The sequence below is a fragment of the Salvia miltiorrhiza genome, chromosome 2 (genome assembly GCF_028751815.1).
Source record: "Salvia miltiorrhiza cultivar Shanhuang (shh) chromosome 2, IMPLAD_Smil_shh, whole genome shotgun sequence".
NCBI lineage: Eukaryota > Viridiplantae > Streptophyta > Magnoliopsida > Lamiales > Lamiaceae > Salvia > Salvia miltiorrhiza.
The window spans coordinates 16549112-16570579 of record NC_080388.1 but is presented as its reverse complement, the minus strand read 5'-3'; the positions used below and the strand labels follow the sequence as shown (position 1 = coordinate 16570579).

General features: G+C 39.4%; 3 protein-coding genes and 1 long non-coding RNA gene across 4 annotated transcripts; 1 reads left to right on the top strand and 3 right to left on the bottom strand.

Moving 5' to 3' along the window:
• The first annotated feature begins 227 nt into the window (after positions 1-227).
• On the top strand, positions 228-1145 carry LOC131011390 (uncharacterized). Its single transcript, XM_057939199.1, has 2 exons — positions 228-607; positions 699-1145. Exons 1-2 carry the CDS (start codon positions 228-230, stop codon positions 1033-1035), a joined length of 717 nt encoding a protein of 238 aa, XP_057795182.1. The 3' UTR covers positions 1036-1145.
• A 790-nt stretch (positions 1146-1935) lies between these two features.
• LOC131011389 (uncharacterized) lies at positions 1936-3315 on the bottom strand. The gene is made up of 2 exons (XM_057939198.1): positions 2181-3315; positions 1936-2109 (listed from the first exon to the last, which is right to left on the bottom strand). The coding sequence occupies exon 1, from the start codon at positions 3284-3286 to the stop codon at positions 2390-2392; it is 897 nt and encodes a 298-aa protein (XP_057795181.1). The 5' UTR covers positions 3287-3315; the 3' UTR covers positions 1936-2109; positions 2181-2389.
• Positions 3316-6993: 3678 nt separating this feature from the next.
• Positions 6994-7849, bottom strand: LOC131008061 (uncharacterized). The gene is made up of 2 exons (XM_057934962.1): positions 7489-7849; positions 6994-7385 (listed from the first exon to the last, which is right to left on the bottom strand). The coding sequence occupies exons 1-2, from the start codon at positions 7847-7849 to the stop codon at positions 6994-6996; spliced, it is 753 nt and encodes a 250-aa protein (XP_057790945.1).
• A 7794-nt stretch (positions 7850-15643) lies between these two features.
• LOC131011391 (uncharacterized) lies at positions 15644-16859 on the bottom strand. The gene is made up of 2 exons (XR_009096883.1): positions 16021-16859; positions 15644-15933 (listed from the first exon to the last, which is right to left on the bottom strand). It is a non-coding gene; the product is annotated as an uncharacterized LOC131011391 (long non-coding RNA).
• Between the last annotated feature and the right edge of the window lie 4609 nt (positions 16860-21468).

Sequence of the window (21468 nt, the reverse complement as noted above, 5' to 3'; positions counted from 1 at the left end):
GCCAATGCTATCAGGAATGAGTTACCAAATGCCACCCACGGCCTATGCTACTACCATTTGCAAAATAACCTGAAGCATTATGGTAAGGCAGTGGTAGAGGTGTATCGACAAGCTGCATTGCGTACGAGAAATCTGACTTCACTAGGGCTATGAACGCCCTAAAGGTCATGAAGAGAGCCGCGTACGATAAACTAATGGGGATTGGACCGGAAAAGTGAGCTCGTTCGATGTGTCCTATGCCTGTGCGACGCTACAGTTTTATGACATCAAATGTTGCTGAAGCTTTTAATGCCAGATTGTTGTGGGCAAGAAGACTTCCTATCTGCTCAATGTTAGAGGCAATCAGACTTGTTATTGAGAAATTGTTCAGCGAGCGACTAAGGGCTGCACAACAAAACGAGAAAGTCTTGACTGCTGAGCCCGGTAAAAGGGTAGCAATTGAAGTCCAAAAAAGTCGTCGATACACTGCACAAAGGTTGAGTGGCCGGAAGTATAAGGTGCAAACTGCTGACAGAAGCTTTAAGGTGGATCTGGAGAAGAAAAAATGCGAATGTCGAGCATTTCAGCTAGACCAACTGCCCTGTTCTCATTCAATCGCTGCAATAAGGTACGAGCATTATTTCTAAGGCGGGTTCATTGAAATGTAAATATGTTCTAATGTTCGTTATATTGATTATTGTCGGAGGTTGTTTTTATAGTGAGGCAGGTGATACGATCGCGGAGTATGTAGACTCTTACTACAAGAATGAATTTCTTATCGATACTTACTCTGACGAAGTTAATAATCTCCCGCCGAGACACCAGTGGTTGGTTCCTGAGTACATCGCTGAGAGTGTTGTATTACCTCTGATTATAAAAGGTCAATCGGGGGGCCCAAAAGAAGGTAAACATCGAGGTGGTGGTGAAGGCAGGAGCACACAAGCAGATGAGTCTTCTAGTATTAGGCGTCGTAAACCAAAGAAGTGCAGCATCTGCCATGAAGAAGGACAGAGCAAGAGAACGTGCGCTGGCAGGGCGACTGAGCCTAGGGAGTAGTGGTTTGTATTTGTGTGTTGTAACAGTTAATGATATTGATTGAATTATCTTATTCTTCGATAAGCTGAAATGATTAACTGGAAATAAAGTTCGTTGAATAACCAAATAAACCACACATGAATATAACAATATACAACACTATGTAAAACCAAGTCTAGTGAATCAGGCCTTCGCAGTTTCACACAATCCAAATATAGATCTAGCAATCTTGCTCCTATATGCCCTCACGTTTCTATTACCCCACTCAATGGATGGAGAGCCAGATATCAGTCGTTCAGCATGCATGCAGGCAGATGAAAGGCCCGCAGCTGACAGCGTCCTGCTGCTGAAACTGAACCTCCGGTGGAGCAAACTCCGCCGTCATAATTGGCCACTTCTCCTTTGCCACTATCGAATTAATGGATGTGTGGTCTAGCCACATCGACAACTGAAGGACACGCGGCAATAATCTCAGAATAGGTAGTAGTTAACCAACTCGAGCACTTTGATGTTGAACACCAAGATTGTGGAATACTGGGTCATACACCTCGCAAACGGCTTCGCCCAACCGAATCCGACATAGGGAAAATGGTGGCCAACTATGACTGGCATGAGAACCTATGACAAACTACAATGAATTGATTTGAAACTCTGATAAATCACAAATAATTAATGACAAATAATTGTTTAATATATCTTTAATCATTACCTGTGAGGCATTCATCCATCCGGTTTGACCAGGAGCAAGTTCATGGCCCGGAAGTGCTTTTTCACGTACAGCGGAGATCCAGTCTATCTCAGGCTCCCAACCCTCAGCTATTCCTGTATGCGTCAATACATGCCACTCCCTGGGAGTAAACTCACTTCATGCCCACTTCACCAATAAAGCTTCCCACTCTTTCTTGAGGTATATCTACAGATCAAATAAGTAATTAATAATTTATATCCGCACCAATGAAAACATATAAATAATGAAAGTTTCCTTATAAACCAATCCGTGTCTACTATGACTGTGTTATTCATATTTGCGTCATCAAGTAAATCCCCAGAATCTCTAAGTCTATGTCTCAAGGTCAAATAATACAAGTCAACATCCTGCAACAAAGTTAAAATGAGAAAGTTAGTAGAAAATAATTTAACAAAGTTAAAATCAATAGATTATTTACCCTAGTTGTGAATTCCTGTCTGACATTCTCCACCCGCGCGAAGTCGTCGTACACCCGCAAACCACCACTGGTCCTGACATACACCTCACCACCCTTACCAGCTCGACAATTAGCCACCCACTTCTCATAAGTGTCATTGCAGTGTTGTGTCACTGGACGTGGCTCTGGGCTATTAACCCAAGGCGATCTCCGAAAGTTAGACGGACGTCTCACCCTCCGGCTACGACGCGATGGCTGCTCTCATGTGGCTCAGGCTCCTCCGTCTGAGCCGGCCCTGCAGAACAAGACTGTCCCCACTCATATGGCACAAGAGAAGTGAGCGACTCAGCAAAGTATATCGGCTGCTCTGTCCTATACTCCGGTCGCAGGAATGGGGAAGAGGCATGAGGGTAGACATAGGTCGACCAGTCAAAATTCTGCATAGCCGTAGTCGCTCTGACCCTGTTGCATGGCCTGCCACTGCGCGTTGTAATCCCGGGTCTCTGCTGGGTGAGAATCATAATCTGAAGGGCGTGTATCATAATGCAGGGTCTCTGGATGGCGTGGTTCCTCATCGCGGGGGTCGTCGTCGCAGGGACGTGAAGCGTCGGGCCCTGAAGCGCTGGGATCAGCTCTGTTCTTTGGAGGAGACCGTCGCTGGTAATCATCAGGGGAGGGGAGTCAGACCCTCGAAAATGTTTGCTCTTGCCCCTATCCTTTTTACCCTTGCCCTTCAGTTTATCCATGAATTTGCCGAAGAACTTCTTCATCTCCTGACGGATCGTCTTCTTGACCCATTTACGGTCCACCTCACCCTCGCTGGGACTGGATACAGGCCGAGATCCGCTCGACGATGAAGAAGTATGCGGCGCTGGGCGCTTTCCCGGATCTACTAAATGACGAGCCGGCTCGTGGGGTTGAGCATCCCTCACAGGGCCCCGAACACTCTGACTACGAGTCATACGAGGTTGTCTAGGTACATCCTCCTCGTCCTCGCGCTCCTCCACAACACGGGCTTTGGTGTGCTGTGGAAATTGGACACCCCGAGCTAATGGGTTCTCGGGGGATTTGAAGCTCACCGAGAGTTCGCCCGGTGTCAGCACTGATATGAAGCAGTTACTCGTCATCTCGTGCTCATCGGGGTCCAGACCCAGGACACCACCCTAGAAAGCAACATATATAATATCTTAGAACATAAGTAAAACCAGAAACGGTGAAACACTAAATCTGAAATAACTGATTACCTGTCCCTCAAATAGATCTCGAAAACCGTGAAGCCGGGGCTTACCCCTTAAATTCCATCTTAAACATCGAGGGTGCGCTGTCGGATCACCACTAGATGCTGCCACCATCTGTCCGAAGCCCGGGACGCGCTCCAATGCCCAGACATATAAAGCCCACGAAGGACAGTAGAAGTGATACTTCTCGCCGGTTCCTATCTATGTCATATAATGGCATAACATCTTATATGAATACGCGCCCCAGGGGAATCTATCAAATGCATCCAGATCATCCACCAACACCCAAAGCCACGGCTGTACCCGCGTATCCAACCCAATAACAATGGCGTGAGCCACACACACGAGGACAGCACGAAGGTACAGGCTCTCATCCTCATCATCCACTCGACGATCCAAATTGCACACGCGTTTAATGAGCGCTTGTATGGTCATGGTTCGCCCACCGCAGAATCGTCGGTATGCCTCCACGCGACTGCAGTCGTGCTGTAATGTCGCATCGAACATCGTTGGACCGAAATTGAGCCCAGTCACTAATGCGTAGTCCGCTGCTGAAAATCTGACTCGTGCTCCGCACAGAAAGAAGCACATCTCATCGTCTTCTGACACAATCTACCTCGATACAATCTGGTGCAATGCTCTATTGCTCTTCACCGGCTGGGTCATGTTTTGGGCATTTCACTGATTGGAGACCCGACATGAAGAGCAATAGAGCATTGCACCAGATTGTATCGAGGCAGACTGTGTCAGAAGACGATGAGATGTGCTTCTTTCTCTGCGGACCACGAGTCAGATTTTCAGCAGCGGACTATGCATTAGTGACTGGGCTCAATTTCGATCCAACGATGTTCGATGCGACATTACAACACGACTGTAGTCGCGTGGAGGCATACCGACGATTCTGCGGTGGGCGAACCATGACCATACAGGCGCTCATTAAACGCGTGTGCAATTTGGATCGTCGAGTGGATGATGAGGATGGGAGCCTGTACCTTCGTGCTGTCCTCGTGTGTGTGGCTCGCCCCATTGTTCTTGGGTTGGATACGCGGGTACAGCCGTGGCTTTGGGTGTTGGTGGATGATCTGGATGCATTTGATAGATTCCCCTGGGGCGCGTATTCATATAAGATGTTATGCCATTATACGACAGAGATAGGAACCGGCGAGAAGTATCACTTCTACTGTCCTTCGTGGGCTTTATATGTCTGGGCATTGGAGCGCGTCCCAGGCTTCGGACAGATGGTGGCAGCATCTAGTGGTGATCCGACAGCGCACCCTCGATGTTTGAGATGGAATTTCAGGGGTAAGCACCGGCTTCACGGTTTGCGAGATCTATTTGAGGGACAGGTAATCAGTTATTTCAGATTTAGTGTTTCACCGTTACTGGTTTTACTTATGTTCTAAGATATTATCTATGTTGCTTTCTAGGGTGGTGTCCTGGGTCTGGACCCCAATGAGCACGAGATGGCGAGTAACTACTTCATATCAGCGCTGACACCGGGCGAACTCTCGGTGAGCTTCAAATACCCCGAGAACCCATTAGCTCGGGGTGTCCAATTTCCACAACACACCAGAGCCCGTGTTGTGGAGGAGCGCGGGGACGAGGAGGATGTACCTAGACAACCTCGCATGACTCGCAGTCAGAGTGTTCGGGGCCCTGTGAGGGATGCTCAACCCCACGAGCAGGCTCGTCATTCAGTAGATCCGGGAAAGCGCCCAGCACCGCATACTTCTTCATCGTAGAGCGGAATCTCGGCCTGTATCCAGTCCCAGCGAGGGTGAGGTGGACCGTAAATGGGTCAAGAAGACGATCCGTCAGGAGATGAAGAAGTTCTTCGGCAAATTCATGGATAAACTGAAGGGCAAGGGCAAAAAGGATAGGGGCAAGAGCAAACATTTTCGAGGGTCTGACTCCCCTGATGATTACCAGCGACGGTCTCCTCCAAAGAACAGAGCTGATCCCAGCGCTTCAGGGCCCGACGCTTCACGTTCCTGCGACGACGACCCCCGCGATGAGGAACCACGCCATCCAGAGACCCTGCATTATGATACACGCCCTTCAGATTATGATTCTCACCCAGCAGAGACCCGGGATTACAACGCGCAGTGGCAGGCCATGCAACAGGGTCAGAGCGACTACACACCGGCTATGCAGAATTTTGACTGGTCGACCTATGCCTACCCTCATGCCTCTTCCCCATTCCTGCGACCGGAGTATAGGACAGAGCAGCCCAAGGCAGAGCCACCACCGGCAGAGCAACCACCGCGTCGCAGCTGGAGGGTGAGACGTCCGTCTAACTTTCGGAGATCGCCTTGGGTTAATAGCCCAGAGCCACGTCCAGTGACACAACACTACAATGACACTTATGAGAAGTGGGTGGCTAACTGTCGAGCTGGTAAGGGTGGTGAGGTGTATGTCAGGACCAGTGGTGGTTTGCGGATGTACGACGACTTCGCGCGGGTGGATAATGTCAGACAGGAATTCACAACTGGGGTAAATAATCTATTGATTTTAACTTTGTTAAATTATTTTCTACTAACTTTCTGATTTTAACTTTGTTGCAAGATGTTGACTTGTATTTTTTGACCTTGAGACATAGATTAAGAGATTTTGGGGATTTACTTGATGACGTAAATATGAATAACACAGTCATAGTAGACACGGATTGGTTTGTAAGTAAACTTTCATTATTTATATGTTTTCATTGGTGCGGATATAAATTATTAATTACTTATTTGATCTGTAAATATACATCAAGAAAGAGTGGGAAGCTTTATTGGTGAAGTGGGCAGGAAGTGAGTTTACTCCCAGGGAGTGGCATGTATTGACACATACAGGAATAGCTGAGGGTTGGGAGCCTGAAATAGACTGGATCTCCGCTGTACGTGGAAAAGCACTTCCGAGCCATGAACTTGCTCCTGGTCAAACCGGATGGATGAATGCCTCACAGGTAATGATTAAAGATATATTAAACAATTATTTGTCATTAATCATTTGTAATTTATCAGAGTTTCAAATCAATTCATTGTGGTTTGTCATAGGTTCTCATTCCAGTCATAGTTGGCCACCATTTTCTCCTATGTCGGATTCGATTGGACGAAGCCGTTTGCGAGGTGTATGACCCAGTATTCCGCAATCGTAGTGTTCAACACCAAAGTGCTCGAGTTGGTGAACTACTACCTATTCTGAAATTGTTGCCGCGTGTCCTTCAGTTGTCGATGTGGCTAGACCACACATCCATTGATTCGACAGTGGCAAAGGAGAAGTGGCCATTTATGACAGCAAAGTTTGCTCCACCGGAGGTTCAGTTTTAGCAGCAGGACGCTGTCAGCTGCGGGCCTTTCATCTGCCTGCATGCATGCTGAACGACTGATATCTGGCTCTCCATCTATTGAATGGGGTAATAGAAACGTGAGGGCATATAGGAGCAAGATTGCTAGATCTATATTTGAATTGTGTGAAACTGCGAAGGCCCGATTCACTAGACTTGGTTTTACATAGTGTTGTATATTGTTATATTCATGTGTGGTTTATTTGGTTATTCAACGAACTTTATTTCCAGTTAATCATTTCAGCTTATCGAAGAATAAGATAATTCAATCAATATCATTAACTGTTACAACACACAAATACAAACCACTACTCTCTAGGCTCAGTCGCCCTGCCAGCGCACGTTCTCTTGCTCTGTCCTTCTTCATGGCAGATGCTGCACTTCTTTGGTTTACGACGCCTGTAACTAGAAGACTCATCTGCTTGTGTGCTGCTGCCTTCACCACCACCTCGATGTCTACCTTCTTTTGGGCGCCCCGATGACCTTTTACAATCAGAGGTAATACAACTCTCTCAGCGATGTACTCAAGAACCCACCACTGGTGTCTCGGCGGGAGATTATTAACTTCGCCAGAGTAAGTATCGATAAGAAATTCTTTCGTGTAGTAAGAGTCTACATACTCCGCGATCGTATCACCTATCTCACTATAAAAATAACCTCCGACAATAATCAATATAACGAACATTAGAACATATTTACATTTCAATGAACTCGCCTTAGAAATAATGCTCGTAGCTTATTGCAGCGATTGAATGGGAACAGGGCAGTTGGTCTAGCTGAAATGCTCGACATTCGCATTTTTTCTTCTCCAGATCCACCTTAAAGCTTCTGTCAGCAGTTTGCACCTTATACTTCCGGCCACTCAACCTTTGTGCAATGTATCGACGACTTTTTTGGACTTCAATAGCTACCTTTTTGTCGGCCTCATCAGTCAAAACTTCCTCGTTTTGTTGTGCAGCTCTTAGTCGCTCGCTGAACCATTTCTCAATAACAAGTCTGATTGCCTCTAACATTGAGCAGATAGGAAGTCTTCTTGCCCACAACAATCTGATATTAAAAGCTTCAGCAACATTTGATGTCATAAAACTGCAGCGTCGTACAGGCATAGGACTGTGTCGCATTTAGGGCGTTCATAGCCCTAGTGAAGTCAGATTTCTCGTACGCAATGCAGCTTGTCGATACACCTCTACCACTGCCTTACCGTAATGCTTCAGGTTATTTTGCAAATGGTAGTAGCATAGGCCGTGGGTGGCATTTGGTAACTCATTCCTAATAGCATTGGCAATGGAGATATGTTGATCAAAGACAATCAAAAGTGGATTGGCTTGCCCATAAACACGTCGAATGCGCGACATGAAATACATCCACGATTCATCGTTCTCTTTCGGGCCAACACCATACGCGAGTGAGAATAAACTCTCATTGCCGTCCTTCGTCACTGCAACAAACAAAACACCCCTATTCTTGCCCTTCAAGTGTGTGTCGTCGACGACAATTACTGGCCGTAAGCTGAACATGAAACAACTAGCCGAAGCTGCAAGAGCAACAAATAAGTGTTTGAATCGGCCATCAGTGTCGACTTCCCACTCCACCAACAAACCGGGATTGGATTGTCTCAACATGTATAAGTACTTAGGCAGCATCTCGAAGGACTGATCATGTCGACCATAAACCATCTCAGTCGCTCGATTACGGGCTCGCAATGTAACATCGTACTTGATCTGTACGCTAAACTCACGTCGCAGCTCCAACTGGATGGCCTTCGGCTTCAAGATCTCACAATCATCATTATTTTCTATGCTAAATATGCTGCAACGACTTTTGCGAGGGCCTTTATTCGCGCTACGCGCCCTAGATCACCGTCGCATGAGTGCTCATTGGTGAACTTATACACTCCCCAAATGGATCCATCTTGAGACGATGCATTGAGCTTGAAGGGGCACGTATCTGAATGCTTGCATTTGAAGTAAATCCGTCTGCTGTCTGATTTGGTGACAGAAAATTCCTTGCCCTGCTTCATGTTCCACAGACCGATTGCAACGATCAAATCATCTTTGCTATTGAAATAAGAATTCTTTGACAACTCCCGAGTTAGTAGTTGATAATCTTCAATATCCACAAGTGCCGCTGCAACGTCCAACGGGATAATCGGAACTAAACAATTAGCTAGTTCATCTGCTCCAGGAACCTGTTCGTCATCATCGTCATTGATCTGCAAATTCTGTCAACCTGCATATTCAATCCCCGCCCTTCTCACGTTCTCTGGCTCCGACAAGTCTTCAGAGGCGCTTGTATCAGTCTCGGCTTCAGACGATGGAACATAATCTTCATCTACATTACCAGCATTCTCCACAAACTGAGGCTCGTCTATATATTGATCATCAGCTCGACCCCAACAACGATCAGTTGTTAGGTGATCATAATCGTACGAATTTGGCTCATCCCATGAAGGCCAACCCGTTGACTGATGATTACCCCAAGTGACCGACGGTTCAACAATTTCTTGCGCCGGTGAATCTCCGGTTGATAGGTCTAAATAAGCATATCTTTGGATTGCTTCCAATCCGTCCCCACCTTCGAATATTGCACTAGATTCACCTCCATATGTGGAAGATTGAGGGAGATCGAACGAAGGAACATACACTCATCCACTATAATCGTCTTCGACAATATAAATCTCAGGAAAATGTGGCTGGGACACCAACAACTGAAGCAAATCATTGTCATCGATAAGAAGATTTTTACTGTATACCCTGTCATTTAATCTCTTCGTCAAATACTACAAGCTGTAATAAGTGCTCAATAAATTCTCCAACATCAGGTAATTTATCATGTACACCGTAGTGGCTATTGTATCTCCGAAAATATGCAAACTCTAAGAAGAGCCGCCTATGTACTCATAACCATTGAAGGCACCTCCATAATTAACCACAAAGTATCTCACATATTCATTCATCTACAGAAAAAATAATAAATAAATAAATATATGATGTAAAGGGAATAAAATGTAAAAATACAACATATAACATGTTAATACACTCGAAAAATATATGTCCGTCCGGGGAAGTTTCCGAGGAAATATGTCCGATCGTGTATTACATAATATGTAATGACACACGACTGGACATATTTTCAAGACACTTGTCTGGGCGGACACATGATTTTCGAGCATATTAACATGAGTTATGTAACAATATATATGTATATAACTAAAATGTAAGTAATAATTACTAATTAATACCTTAAAACATGATAGAATGTGCTCTAATTCACATGTATTTCCTTCAAACGTAGATTTAAATCATAAAGTGTGCTATAATATGTTAATAATTCACATAAGCATATAGGATCAAACAAAACATTGAAAATAAGCAATAACCAACTTAAATTACATTTTAAACGTAAAATGACATACCTTTAAACATTCGGATGAGAGAATTCACAAATAATAGCTTCACCACTTGAAAAATATTATAATTTCTATTGAGTTTGAGTGTTTTTTTACTTTGCAATGAAGTGTATCCGTCTAGATCTCATATATAAACAAAGATTCCTTCATTTCACGTGAATTTCAATGAAATTAGAGTGTTTGACATGAATACTTTACTGGCAAGGCTATTTCACATCATATTTGTCGTTTATCATCAATTTAAAAAAAAAAATTATGTCCATTAATTGAAGGTTTTAAAAGTAAATCGTAGACTAATTAATCAATGGTATATAAATACTAAAAATTAACACAATCGATATTAGCACTCAAAACATACAATGGAACCAAACAATAATCTATCCGACCGGAAAAAAAAAGTATCCGGCCGGTGAAACTTTGTGTCCGATCGGACACTCATTTTTTCCGGTCGGACACATTTTTTTTTATTCCATTGTGTGTTTTGAGTGCTAATATCGATTGTGTTAATTTTTAGTATTTATTTTCCATTGATTAATTAGCCTACGATTTACTTCTAAAACCTTCGATTTTAATTCCAAAAAAAATAAATATTATTTTTTGTTTTAGTCTTTCACTTTTTCCAACACTTGTTTGACCGATTTCAATCTTTAATTAATGACATTGATGTTTTTCTTACACTTTAACAACTTTTGTAAGACTTTGTCATAGATGTGCAAGACCTTTTGTGGAAAACAATGCACAACCATCACATTCAAAGGACATTTTCGGTGGTTCACACAATTAGGGCATGAATTGCTTTGTATAGTAAAAGAGGGCATTTTTTCAAAAAAAACATAAGAGATGGGGCATTTTAAATTTCGACTCTTAATTATATCCCAATCATGGCTGCATGGGGCCGAGTCAAGCATCGCGCCATCAAGCACCTCCTGCCGAACCCCAAACCACACCCAAAGCATACCACAAATCTCAATCTAGCAACAAAAAAACCCCGTCAAACTCGAGCTGCTGCACTCTTTTTCTTAATTTTAATTATTAATATGTATTTGATCAACATCACAATTATTAACAAATTATAGATAGACTCAAATTCTTAGATAAATCTCAAATTCTTAGATAAATCCTATCAAATGTAGAATTCTTTGTCAAATTGACAATCTTATATTTCATCTATAAAAAGGTGTATAATTATTTTTATATCTTTAACGTGAACTATTCTCATCGGTTCTGCTTTCTTTCTCCTGTTCTGCTTTCTTTCTCCACTGCTCTACCGGTTGGTAAGTTGAAGTTTCTGCTCTCTTTCTACGTAGAGGTATTTATTTAGCCCGTCGAAATTCGTTGATGTATCTATAAAGTGCGTAGAATTGTGTGAATCTGGTTTTAATGAAAACAAGTATATTTTGTTGATTTCTGGCGGCAACAAAATCTATTGTTCTTACTAATATAGATTATCTATTTATTAGTCTACGTAATGGTATTCATTGAATCGAATTGGTTTTGGGAAGAAGGATCTGCGCATTATGATTATTTTTATGAATCAACGTTGTTCTTTACTTGCATTTTTCTCAAAAGCAAGTTCAACAACAGAAGGAAAATTCAGGCCGCGAGGAGGTGACTCAAGCAAGTTTCTGATCGTGAAGTCGAGTTTTCAGCACAACCCGTATGTTATTTTTCATTGTATATGCTTGCCTTATTTGTGGGTGTGAAATGGATTAGTTTTGCCAGGGCGGGCAGCTCTGCTCTGGCAGGGCGAGGAGCTCTGCTCTGGCAGTGTGGGCAGCTCTGCTCTGGCAGGGCAAGGAGCTCTGCTCTGGCAGTGTGGGCAGCTCTGCTCTGGCAGGGCGGGCAGCTCTGCTCAGGGCGGGTAGCTCTGCTCTGGCAAGGCGGGTTGAGCTCTGCTCTGGCAGGGCGGGTAACTCTGCTTTGGCATTTCATCGAAGCATGTAAGCATGATAAGGATTTGGGAAATATTCTACTTTAACACTTGAGCACAGTCATGACTTATATTATCTTTGATGGAATGTGGGAATTTGATATTATCTTGGAAGCTTCACACCTTCTGCATATGTGCCTAGATGTGTGAAATATGAATTAACTAGCATACGAAGCTGCACACCTTCTGCATATGAGCCTAGATTTGAAATATGGATTGACTAGTATACGAAGCTGTACATCTTCTGCATATGTGCTAGGGCTTGAAACATAATTTGTGTTGGGAACTTAATGAAATATCCTAATCCTAATTTTGATGATGCCAAAATCAATAGGTTTCACTTGTAATAGACTAGAACTGTTCGAACTCAAGTGTTAGAGTTCTTTTTCTGTTTTAGTTGTTGTTCTGAAGACTGAAGACTGAAGAACGAACGACCGAAGACCGAAGACTGAAGACTGAACATGTCGATTGATGTAACGATTAAGGCAAAGTCAAATACTGATATTTGACTTATCAGTCGAATGATCAGTTTCGACTGATTACTTAATGCGCTCCACATGGATTCAGTGAACTGATACTAAAGTCAAGTATCAGTTAAACATTCTTCCTCGGACTGAACCTCTAAAATTTAAAGGAAGTCACACACTCCAGAAGTACAGCCGCATTAAATGCAGAGATCTCAAGATCATCCTTTCTCTGCAGAGGCCATTCCTTTTGGTGATTACCTTTTCAGTGATGTCCAATCTTCTGCTCTTCAAAGTAGTCGTTCTCACCAAACAAGGAACCTCGAAGATTGAAGCATCAGCCCAAGTTCAAATTACTCTCTAACGGAAGAAATCTTGAAGACCATCTCTGCCAACGGATCTATTCAAGACGTCTCCTAAAAATTGCGCCCGATGATCACTTCAATCTTCACCGATTCAAGAACATAATCTGAAACGTTGCCGAATTCGTTACTCAGCAAAACCAAGCTTCTCCAAAGTTTGAATCGAAGAAGAGAATAACAAAGCCAAAAATCAGTCATTGCTGATTACATACATTCTATTAGAACTTAGGCAAATATTGTATATCCAAAGCCTAGGTAAAACTGACTGCAATTCTTTGTGGTTTAGTTGGCAAGTTTTCAAACCTCTTTTCAACGGACGAATTGAGAGTTTGTGTCGAAAAGGAGTTCAGACCAGTGTTCTGTCTCCGTGAGATCTTAGTGCCCAGTGTGCGCTAGGAGTGAGAAATCCAACCCAGTGTGTTAGTACTGAAGATAGGCTCTTCAGTTGTTTTGGTTTGTTGTGCACCCGTAAACACACGTTCAGGTTTGCTGTGCACCCGTAAGCACATGCATCGGTTTGCTGTGCACCCGTAAGCACATGTCCATTGAAATTGTTGGTCTGATCAACCGATCGTTGATGTAGGAAGTGTTTTCGGAACCACGTAAAAATCTATGTGTCATTTACAACTTTCATTGTTTACCTTCTTACTTGTGCTCTTACTTTCCTAAACTAAAAACTGATTAATTGCAAAGAGAAACTTAACTGGTGACAATGTGATTAATATCACAGGCTATTTCAAAACAAAAGTTTTCCGCTGCGTGTGTTATTAGTCTAACTGATCTATCTTCAGATAGTCAGTAAGATTCATAACATCTCTTTGTTTAACAAACTCGACTAAAGCCTTACGTGTATCAGTTAAAGTCTTTGACTTAATTGATAACTCTTTACTGAAGAGTATTCAATATCAATTGTCAACCTTGTCTTTCACTAAAAAGGTTGAGTCAGTTTGTATCTAAAGTTTCTTTTTTGAAAAATAGCCTATAGATGTATTCCCGCCCCCCCATACACCTATTCGAGACCCTCCAGACCTAACAATTCAAATAAAGTATATGCATTTCAATACACCTATTTGAAAAATAACATTTTATTTATTTTTTTAATTTCCAAATTCACTAATTAATTTCAATACATTGCAAAATGTCATCGTATAATACATTCTTTCTCATCCAAGTATATGTTAAATAGTGTCGCGGCCGAAATTCAATCGTATGAATCATTTCACTTTATTTTATTTATTTATTATATTCACTAATTTAACTTAAATTAATTAATAACTCATAATTTTATAACAAATAGTTATATCGACTTCATTACATACACTATAGAAGATCATTGTCTTATTGGCATATCGCGTTTAATTGTGTACAATAAAACATTGTATTTCCCTTAGGTATATGTTAAATAGTTTTATATGTTAATTTTATTTCCAAATTCACTAATTAATTTCAAATAATTTATTTTTATTTAATTGAGTATAATTATTTCAACTTTGTTAATCACACAATAGTGGTTTATTTAGTTATTATCATAACTAAATAATAATATATTTAGTTATTATCATATGATTATAATATTTTATTATAATATATTCAAACAAAGTATATGTTACATAGTTTTCCAAGCAAAATCCAATTGTTTGATTTTTTTTCTTTTAATTTTCTTATCATTACTCACACTGTAGTAGTTCATTTTCTTATTATAATATCACGTTTAATAAAGTATAAGTTATTTATTTTTTCGATCTATTTCCCATCATATGATTCACTTTATTTTTAAAAATGTCACTAATCTAATTCTATCAATTAATTACACTTTGTTTCATTGAGTATAATTATAGTAGTTCATTTTCTTATTATCAAATCGACATCAATACTATATTATGATACATTATCTTCAAATATATGTTATATAGCTTCCCAAGCGATATCCCATCGTATGATTCACAATTTGTTTTTTCCAAGTTCACTAATTTATTTCAATTAAATAATTAAACTTTATTTCATATTATTATATCATGTTTAGTGCATTATTATAAAACATTTAATCCAAATATATGTTATTTATTCTTTCGAACGATGTCTCATCGTATGATTCATTTTGTTTAAGTGAGATTTTAAATTACACAACATAATTCCATTGAATAATATATTTATTCATTTATAATATATTCTATGCAATTTTATGTTTTTTAGGGTAAAACATATTCAATTGTTTTGACAACATATACATTACTTCATTTATATTATAGGCAATTTTTATTTTTGGCAAAACAACTTCAATTGTTTATACAATATAAATATTCCTTCATTTATGTAATATTTAATTTTATAATTTTCATCATTTATATTTCCCACATATATATTCCAATCATGTAAGCTATCATGTAACCCAATGCAGCCTCTTTACACCATGTGGTCCAGGCTTTCATGTAAACTCAAGTGGTCCCCCCTCATAAAGTAGGCTATCATGTAACCCCAATGTGGATGCCTTAGAATTGATCTATTTCAGTCATCAATCCATTAATTCAACCACAACAGCCAACAAAGGTATTTATGCTATCTCAGATTCTCAGTCATTCAAATCCATCCATTAATTCAACCACAACAGCCAACAAAGGTATTTATGCTATCTCAGATTCTCAGTCATTCAAATCCAGTGCACATTTCATACCGAAATGCATGATTAGTTCAGTTCATAGAATAAAGAACACATAGATGACTGAGTGTATATGCATAAGGGGCCAACAATCTCACGAAATCAGTTATTATATATTTTCTTCATAAGACAAGGCATTAAGAAACTTTATGAACCTTATGATACAGAGGCAACCACATGTTAGTGTTAATCCCTTTCATAATCGACGATATAGGAACCAAGAGATGTATGAGAACTGATTGACACCAAACTAGAAATCATGGCTTGCTTCTTCACGATTATATACTAAGAGTTAGGGCCGAACCTTTGTCTATGAGGTAGACGAGATCAGGCGGAGGCAGGCTGCCCTGTTCGTCAAGGTGGAGGAGACTTCCTCCGATGGCACTGAAACAACAAGAAAGGGGCGGAGACCCCGTTTCATGAGCGGATTTCCGTGAGAGAAATGAGAGAGTTGGGGACCTGGGGTCTAACCTTGAGAGGTTTGGGCCGAGAACGGAGATGGTGTTGAAAAGCAACACGGGTCGATAGAGCTATGAGAGACTGCTCCGCCTTTCAGGCGCGGCGGTGGTTAACCGTGTCGGAAGAAGGAAGAGCTAGGGCTCGGCCTTTGTTCTCTTTCTGTGTGAGGGTGAATCTATTATTGAGAGTTGAGGGAGAGGAATAACGAGAGAGCGGGAGGTGACGACCACTAGCCGAAAGTTCGGAGGCGGCGGCGGTGATTTTGCCTGAGCCGAGAGAACTAGGACTCGACCTCTGCCTCGATTGTGAGCGCGTGAGTGAGAAGAGGGTCCGAGGAAGCAGAGCAGCGCCAGAATCCGGAGCAACCGCTCGCCGGCGGCTGGGACGGCCGGAGAACCGCGGCGGTGACGATTTCTGATTTTGGGAAAAAATTAGGGTTTTTCTTTTGGGTTTCTTCATAATATTGAGAGAAGAAAAGAGAAGTGTGAGGAGTGTCGGACTCAGGCGGAACGACGATCGGCACCGGCCTCGCCAAATTTCAGAAGCGCGGCGGCGGAATTCTTGACGGAAGATGGAACGAGCCATAGGAACGAGTTTTCTGATTTTGGGAAAAAGAGAGACGAGTTGAAGAGAGAAGATGATGGGCCGTCCCTTTTGGGCTGGGGTTCTTTTGGGCCCAGCCTTATTTTTGTTATGTGGGCTGCATATTTAAATTGATTAGGCTGGTGATTTTAGAAGTGGGCTGCCATAGTTATTTGATTGGGCCCAATTCCTTTTATTTATTTGGGCTGCCCACTGTTGCTCTCTTTTATTAATTTAGTTGCCTTATTGAGCCTAATTAAGAAACTAGTCTAAATTAATCTATTAATTGATTTTAATTTAGAACGAGATTATGAGATTAGTAAGCGGGTTAGCAAACCCTAGGATGAGTTGATTAATTAAGATTAATTATCTGATCCCCTAAGACGAGCTTTAATTGATAGATAAATTAGTAATAACGGAATATGAGTCATGCATAGTTAATTTACGCATTCTCATTTATTTGAGAATTTTCCTCGAGTTAAAGTCTTACCTTATATTTTCGCATTTAAGGTCAAGCGCGAGAGTAAAAGCTAGTCAGAAGTCACTGAGCCGTCAGGTGGGTTTACTTTCATATATATCAAATGAGTTTATTGTTATATTTGAACAAGTTATTTCGTTGCATAATCTTTGAACTGAAAATTATTTCAATTGTTGTCTTGCCATAAATGTTTCAATTTTAGTATGATTTCTATCTGTTTTGGCTTTGCCAATGATGCAATCGAATTCGGGTCCTGAGCAGTTGATAGCGCTATCATGTCAGGACTAATGTACACCAGTGACCGTGAGTCATCTAGCGGGTTGGCCAGTCAAGTGTCCGTGAGAGGTGGCCACCACTTCGGCAAACAGTTCCAGATATGATAGATTACTAGAGAAATTAGTTTGATCAGATGAACTTTAAGAATCACAAATGAATTTAGTAAGTTTGGAATTTTTTAGCGAAAAATTCTCTTGCTGTACTGTTTATGTTGGCGAGAGGTGGCCACCTCTCCAGCACACAGTTCCAGATATGATAGATTACAAGATAACTTAGTCTGATCAGACGAACTTTAAGAATCACAAATGAATTTAGTAAGCATGGGCCTTTTTAGCGAAAATTTCATTGTTGTACTGTTTATGTTGGCATGACAATTTATGGTTTTATACATGTATGTATATATTTCGGCATACGTGCCCACTGAGTACTCTCATACTCAGCCCTGCATATATTTCTAAATGTGCAGGTTGAGCAGTGGCTGATGGAGATGAAGTGACGAGTGGAGCTTTTGTCATAAGTTGAATAAATGAACTCTTGAATACATGTCTTCACACATGTAATCAGATTATGTTATTCTGTTGCGTACTCTTAAAGAGTTTGTCTTTTTAGCTAAGTCGGATTCATCCGAACTTACAAGTTTATTTGTGTCTTTGTGACTAAACATCAGTTATCCTATAAATTTTTCCTTCGAAAAAAAAAGATCAAGTTCAATCCTCCATAATTATTCACTCCCTTTCTATCCTCGCTTTTAACCTTCCTCCCTTAGTCACGGTTTATCGGCTTAATTATCCTTAATTAAGTTCGGTCGTGATAGATTCATTTTATTTTTATTTCTAACGCTTAACTAATGCGGTTGCCACTACCGGACAAGGTGGCAAAATATCACTCACATATTATTGAGGTCTTAGGTTCAAATCTCTCAAACACCTTTTTCTTGTATTTCGGTTTTTTTTTTTTTTTTAAATCTTCTTCCAAATATTTTTTTTGTTATTGGAAAAAAATATATAAATGACAACAAATCTAAGATTATTTCTCCCAAGCCCCATTTTATTGTATTTCGGTTTTTTTTTTAAAGAAAGCATCTTCTAAATGTTTTTTTTTAATATTGGAAAAACAATATATAAATGACAACAGCTTTTTCTTGTATTTCGTTTTTTTTTTAATTATCTTCCATATTTGAAGGGAATCTCTAAATTAGTAAAAAAAAATTAACATAATATTCGCAAAATAAATTATATGTGGAAATTAATCTACGATTATTTTAGGAGAATCTCTAAATTAGTGGAATCAAATCTAGGATTAATCTTTGGAGAATGAAACTCTCTAAATTAGTGGAATCAAATCTAGGATTATTTTAAGAGAATCTCTAAATTAGTAAAAACAAATAAAAATAACATAATTTTCGGAAGAAAAAAAAAATTCGGAAAACACTTACATAATTTTCGAATAAAATAAATAAATTTCAGAAAAATAAATATTATTTCAGAAACAATAAAAAAAATATCTGGAATTAAATCTATGATTATTTTTAAGAGAATCCCTAAATATGTGGAAACAAATTAATAAAACATAATTTTGGAAAAAAAATAAATAATTTACTCTTCAAAAAACAAACATATTAATTTTGAAAAAAATCTATGATTAATCTTTGGAGAATGAAAATCTCTAAATTAGTGGAATCAAATCTAGGATTATTTTAGTAGAATCTCTAAATTAGTGGAAACAAGTAAAAATAACATAATTTTTGAAAAAAAAAACATTCATAAAAACCTTACATAATTTTCGAATAAAAAAATAAATTTCAAAAAAATAAATATTATTTCAGAAACAAAAAAAAATATCTGGAAATAAATAATTTACTCTTCAAAAAACAAAAATATTAATTTCGAAAAAAAAATTAATTTCAAAAAATAAATAATAATATCTTGAAATAAATAAATAAAATAGTCTGCAATTAAAAATCATATAAAATTCGAATTATTATATGATTTATAAAATTTTTGAAAATAAAAAATAGATAAATAAGGCAATAAGAAAACCGAGTGGATTTTTAAAATGGCCACTTTCATATTGTAAAAATAAAAAATGTCCACTAAAATAAAAAACTTAAAAAATGTCCACTGTTACCAAAATGCCCTTCACATTAAAAATTAAAAAAATGTCCACTTTACATCACCCCTTCAAAACCGTTATCTATGCACTGTTATGTATGTAAACTTTTGTAGTAGTGCCAGTGTGAATTCACAACCAAAAGTTTTTGGTTGTGAATTCACACTGGTTGTGAATTCACAATTCACAGCCAATCGAATTCACAACCAGAATTTTTTGTTTGTGAATTTACAACCAGTCGAATTCACAATCAAAATTTAATTCACAACCAGATTTTTTTGGTTGTGAATTCACAACCTAAATTTAATTCACAATAAGAATTTTTTGGTTGTGAATTCAAAACCAGTTGAATTCACAATGAAAATTTAATTCACAACCGTAAACCCTAAACCCTATCTAAACTCTAAACCCTAAACCCTAAACTCACTCTAAACCATAAACCCTAAACCTTAAACCTTAAACAGTCGAACTCACAACAAGAATTTTTTTATTGTGAATTCACAAGCCTAAGCCCACTCTAAATCCTAAACCCTAAATCCACTCTAAACCCTAAACCCTAAACCGTAAACCCACTCTAAACCCTAAACCGTAAACCCACTCTAAACCCTAAACCCTAAATCCTAAATCCACTCTAAACCCTATCTAAACCCTAAACCCTAAACCCTAACTCACTCTAAACCATAAACCCTAAACCTTAAACCCTGAACCTTAAACAGTCGAATTCACAATAAGATTTTTTTTTTATTGTGAATTCACAAGCATAAGCTCACTCTAAACCCTAAACCCTAAATTCACTCTAAACCCTAAACCCTAAACCCTACACAGTCGAATTCACAACAAGAATTTTTTTGTTGTGAATTTACAACCAAAATTTAATTCACAGCCAGAATTTTTTGGTTGTGAATTCACAACCAGAATTTATTTTGGTTGTGAATTTGAGTTTTTAAAGTTTGAATTCACAACTAAGACTAGAATTTATTTTGGTTGTGAATTCGAGTTTTAGTTGTGAATTCATAAATCTGGTTGTGAATTCAAGAATATTAAGTTGTGAATTTAAGAACATTAAGTTGTGAATTCATAGATCTGGTTGTGAATTCGAGAATATTAAGTTGTGAATTCATAGATGTGGTCGTTAATTCAAAAACATTAAGTTGTGAATTCATATATTTGGTCGTGAATTCAAGAACATTAAGTTTGAATTCGTAAATCTGGTTGTGAATTCAAGAATATTAAGTTGTGAATTCATAGATCTGATCGTGAATTCAAAAACATTAATCAATTATCCAAAATTTCTCCAATAAAATTCATAAATCATCACCCAAAAAAAGGTGTATTTTTAATTTAGCTAGATAATTTGTCGAATCATCTTTCTAAACAGATGTGCTTTATAAAACCACAAGTTCATAACTATTATTATTGGATAATTTTGTGATTTGGCAAATCATCTCGACAAATCATCTAATTAATTTAAAAGAAACACAAATCTCTTTCAAAGAATTTATAATGAAAAAATGTGCCAAATTACAAAACGATTAGTCAAAAGTGTGGTTATCTCTTTCCACTCACTCGCATTCTAGCTGTTGGTTGACGACTATTGCGACTGCGAGGACGATTTCTATGAGAGAACGGAAGAATCGGTGGATCCAAAGAATTTTGATTTGATGATCAACAATTGTCTGCCGCAGACATCAGAGAGAGAGAAGCGCCACAGACGTCTATGGTAGAGAGAGAGTGTGTGTAAACACGATAGATTCACATATCAAATAAAACCAATACACCATATTTCGAGCAAATTCCGGCGTCGACAATCACAGACCGCCACCGCCATCGCTCCTCTTCACCTCTGAACCCCGGCGGTGGCACGACCACAAGCTGACCTGCCGGATTTGAACCAACGACCTAAGGATTAAGCTACAAACGACGAAAAATCAGATCTTTTTAGAGCAATCGACGACAGCGACACCAGAAACCTTACGTGACGGCGGCAGTGTGGGTGATTTGCAGCCGATGGGGGC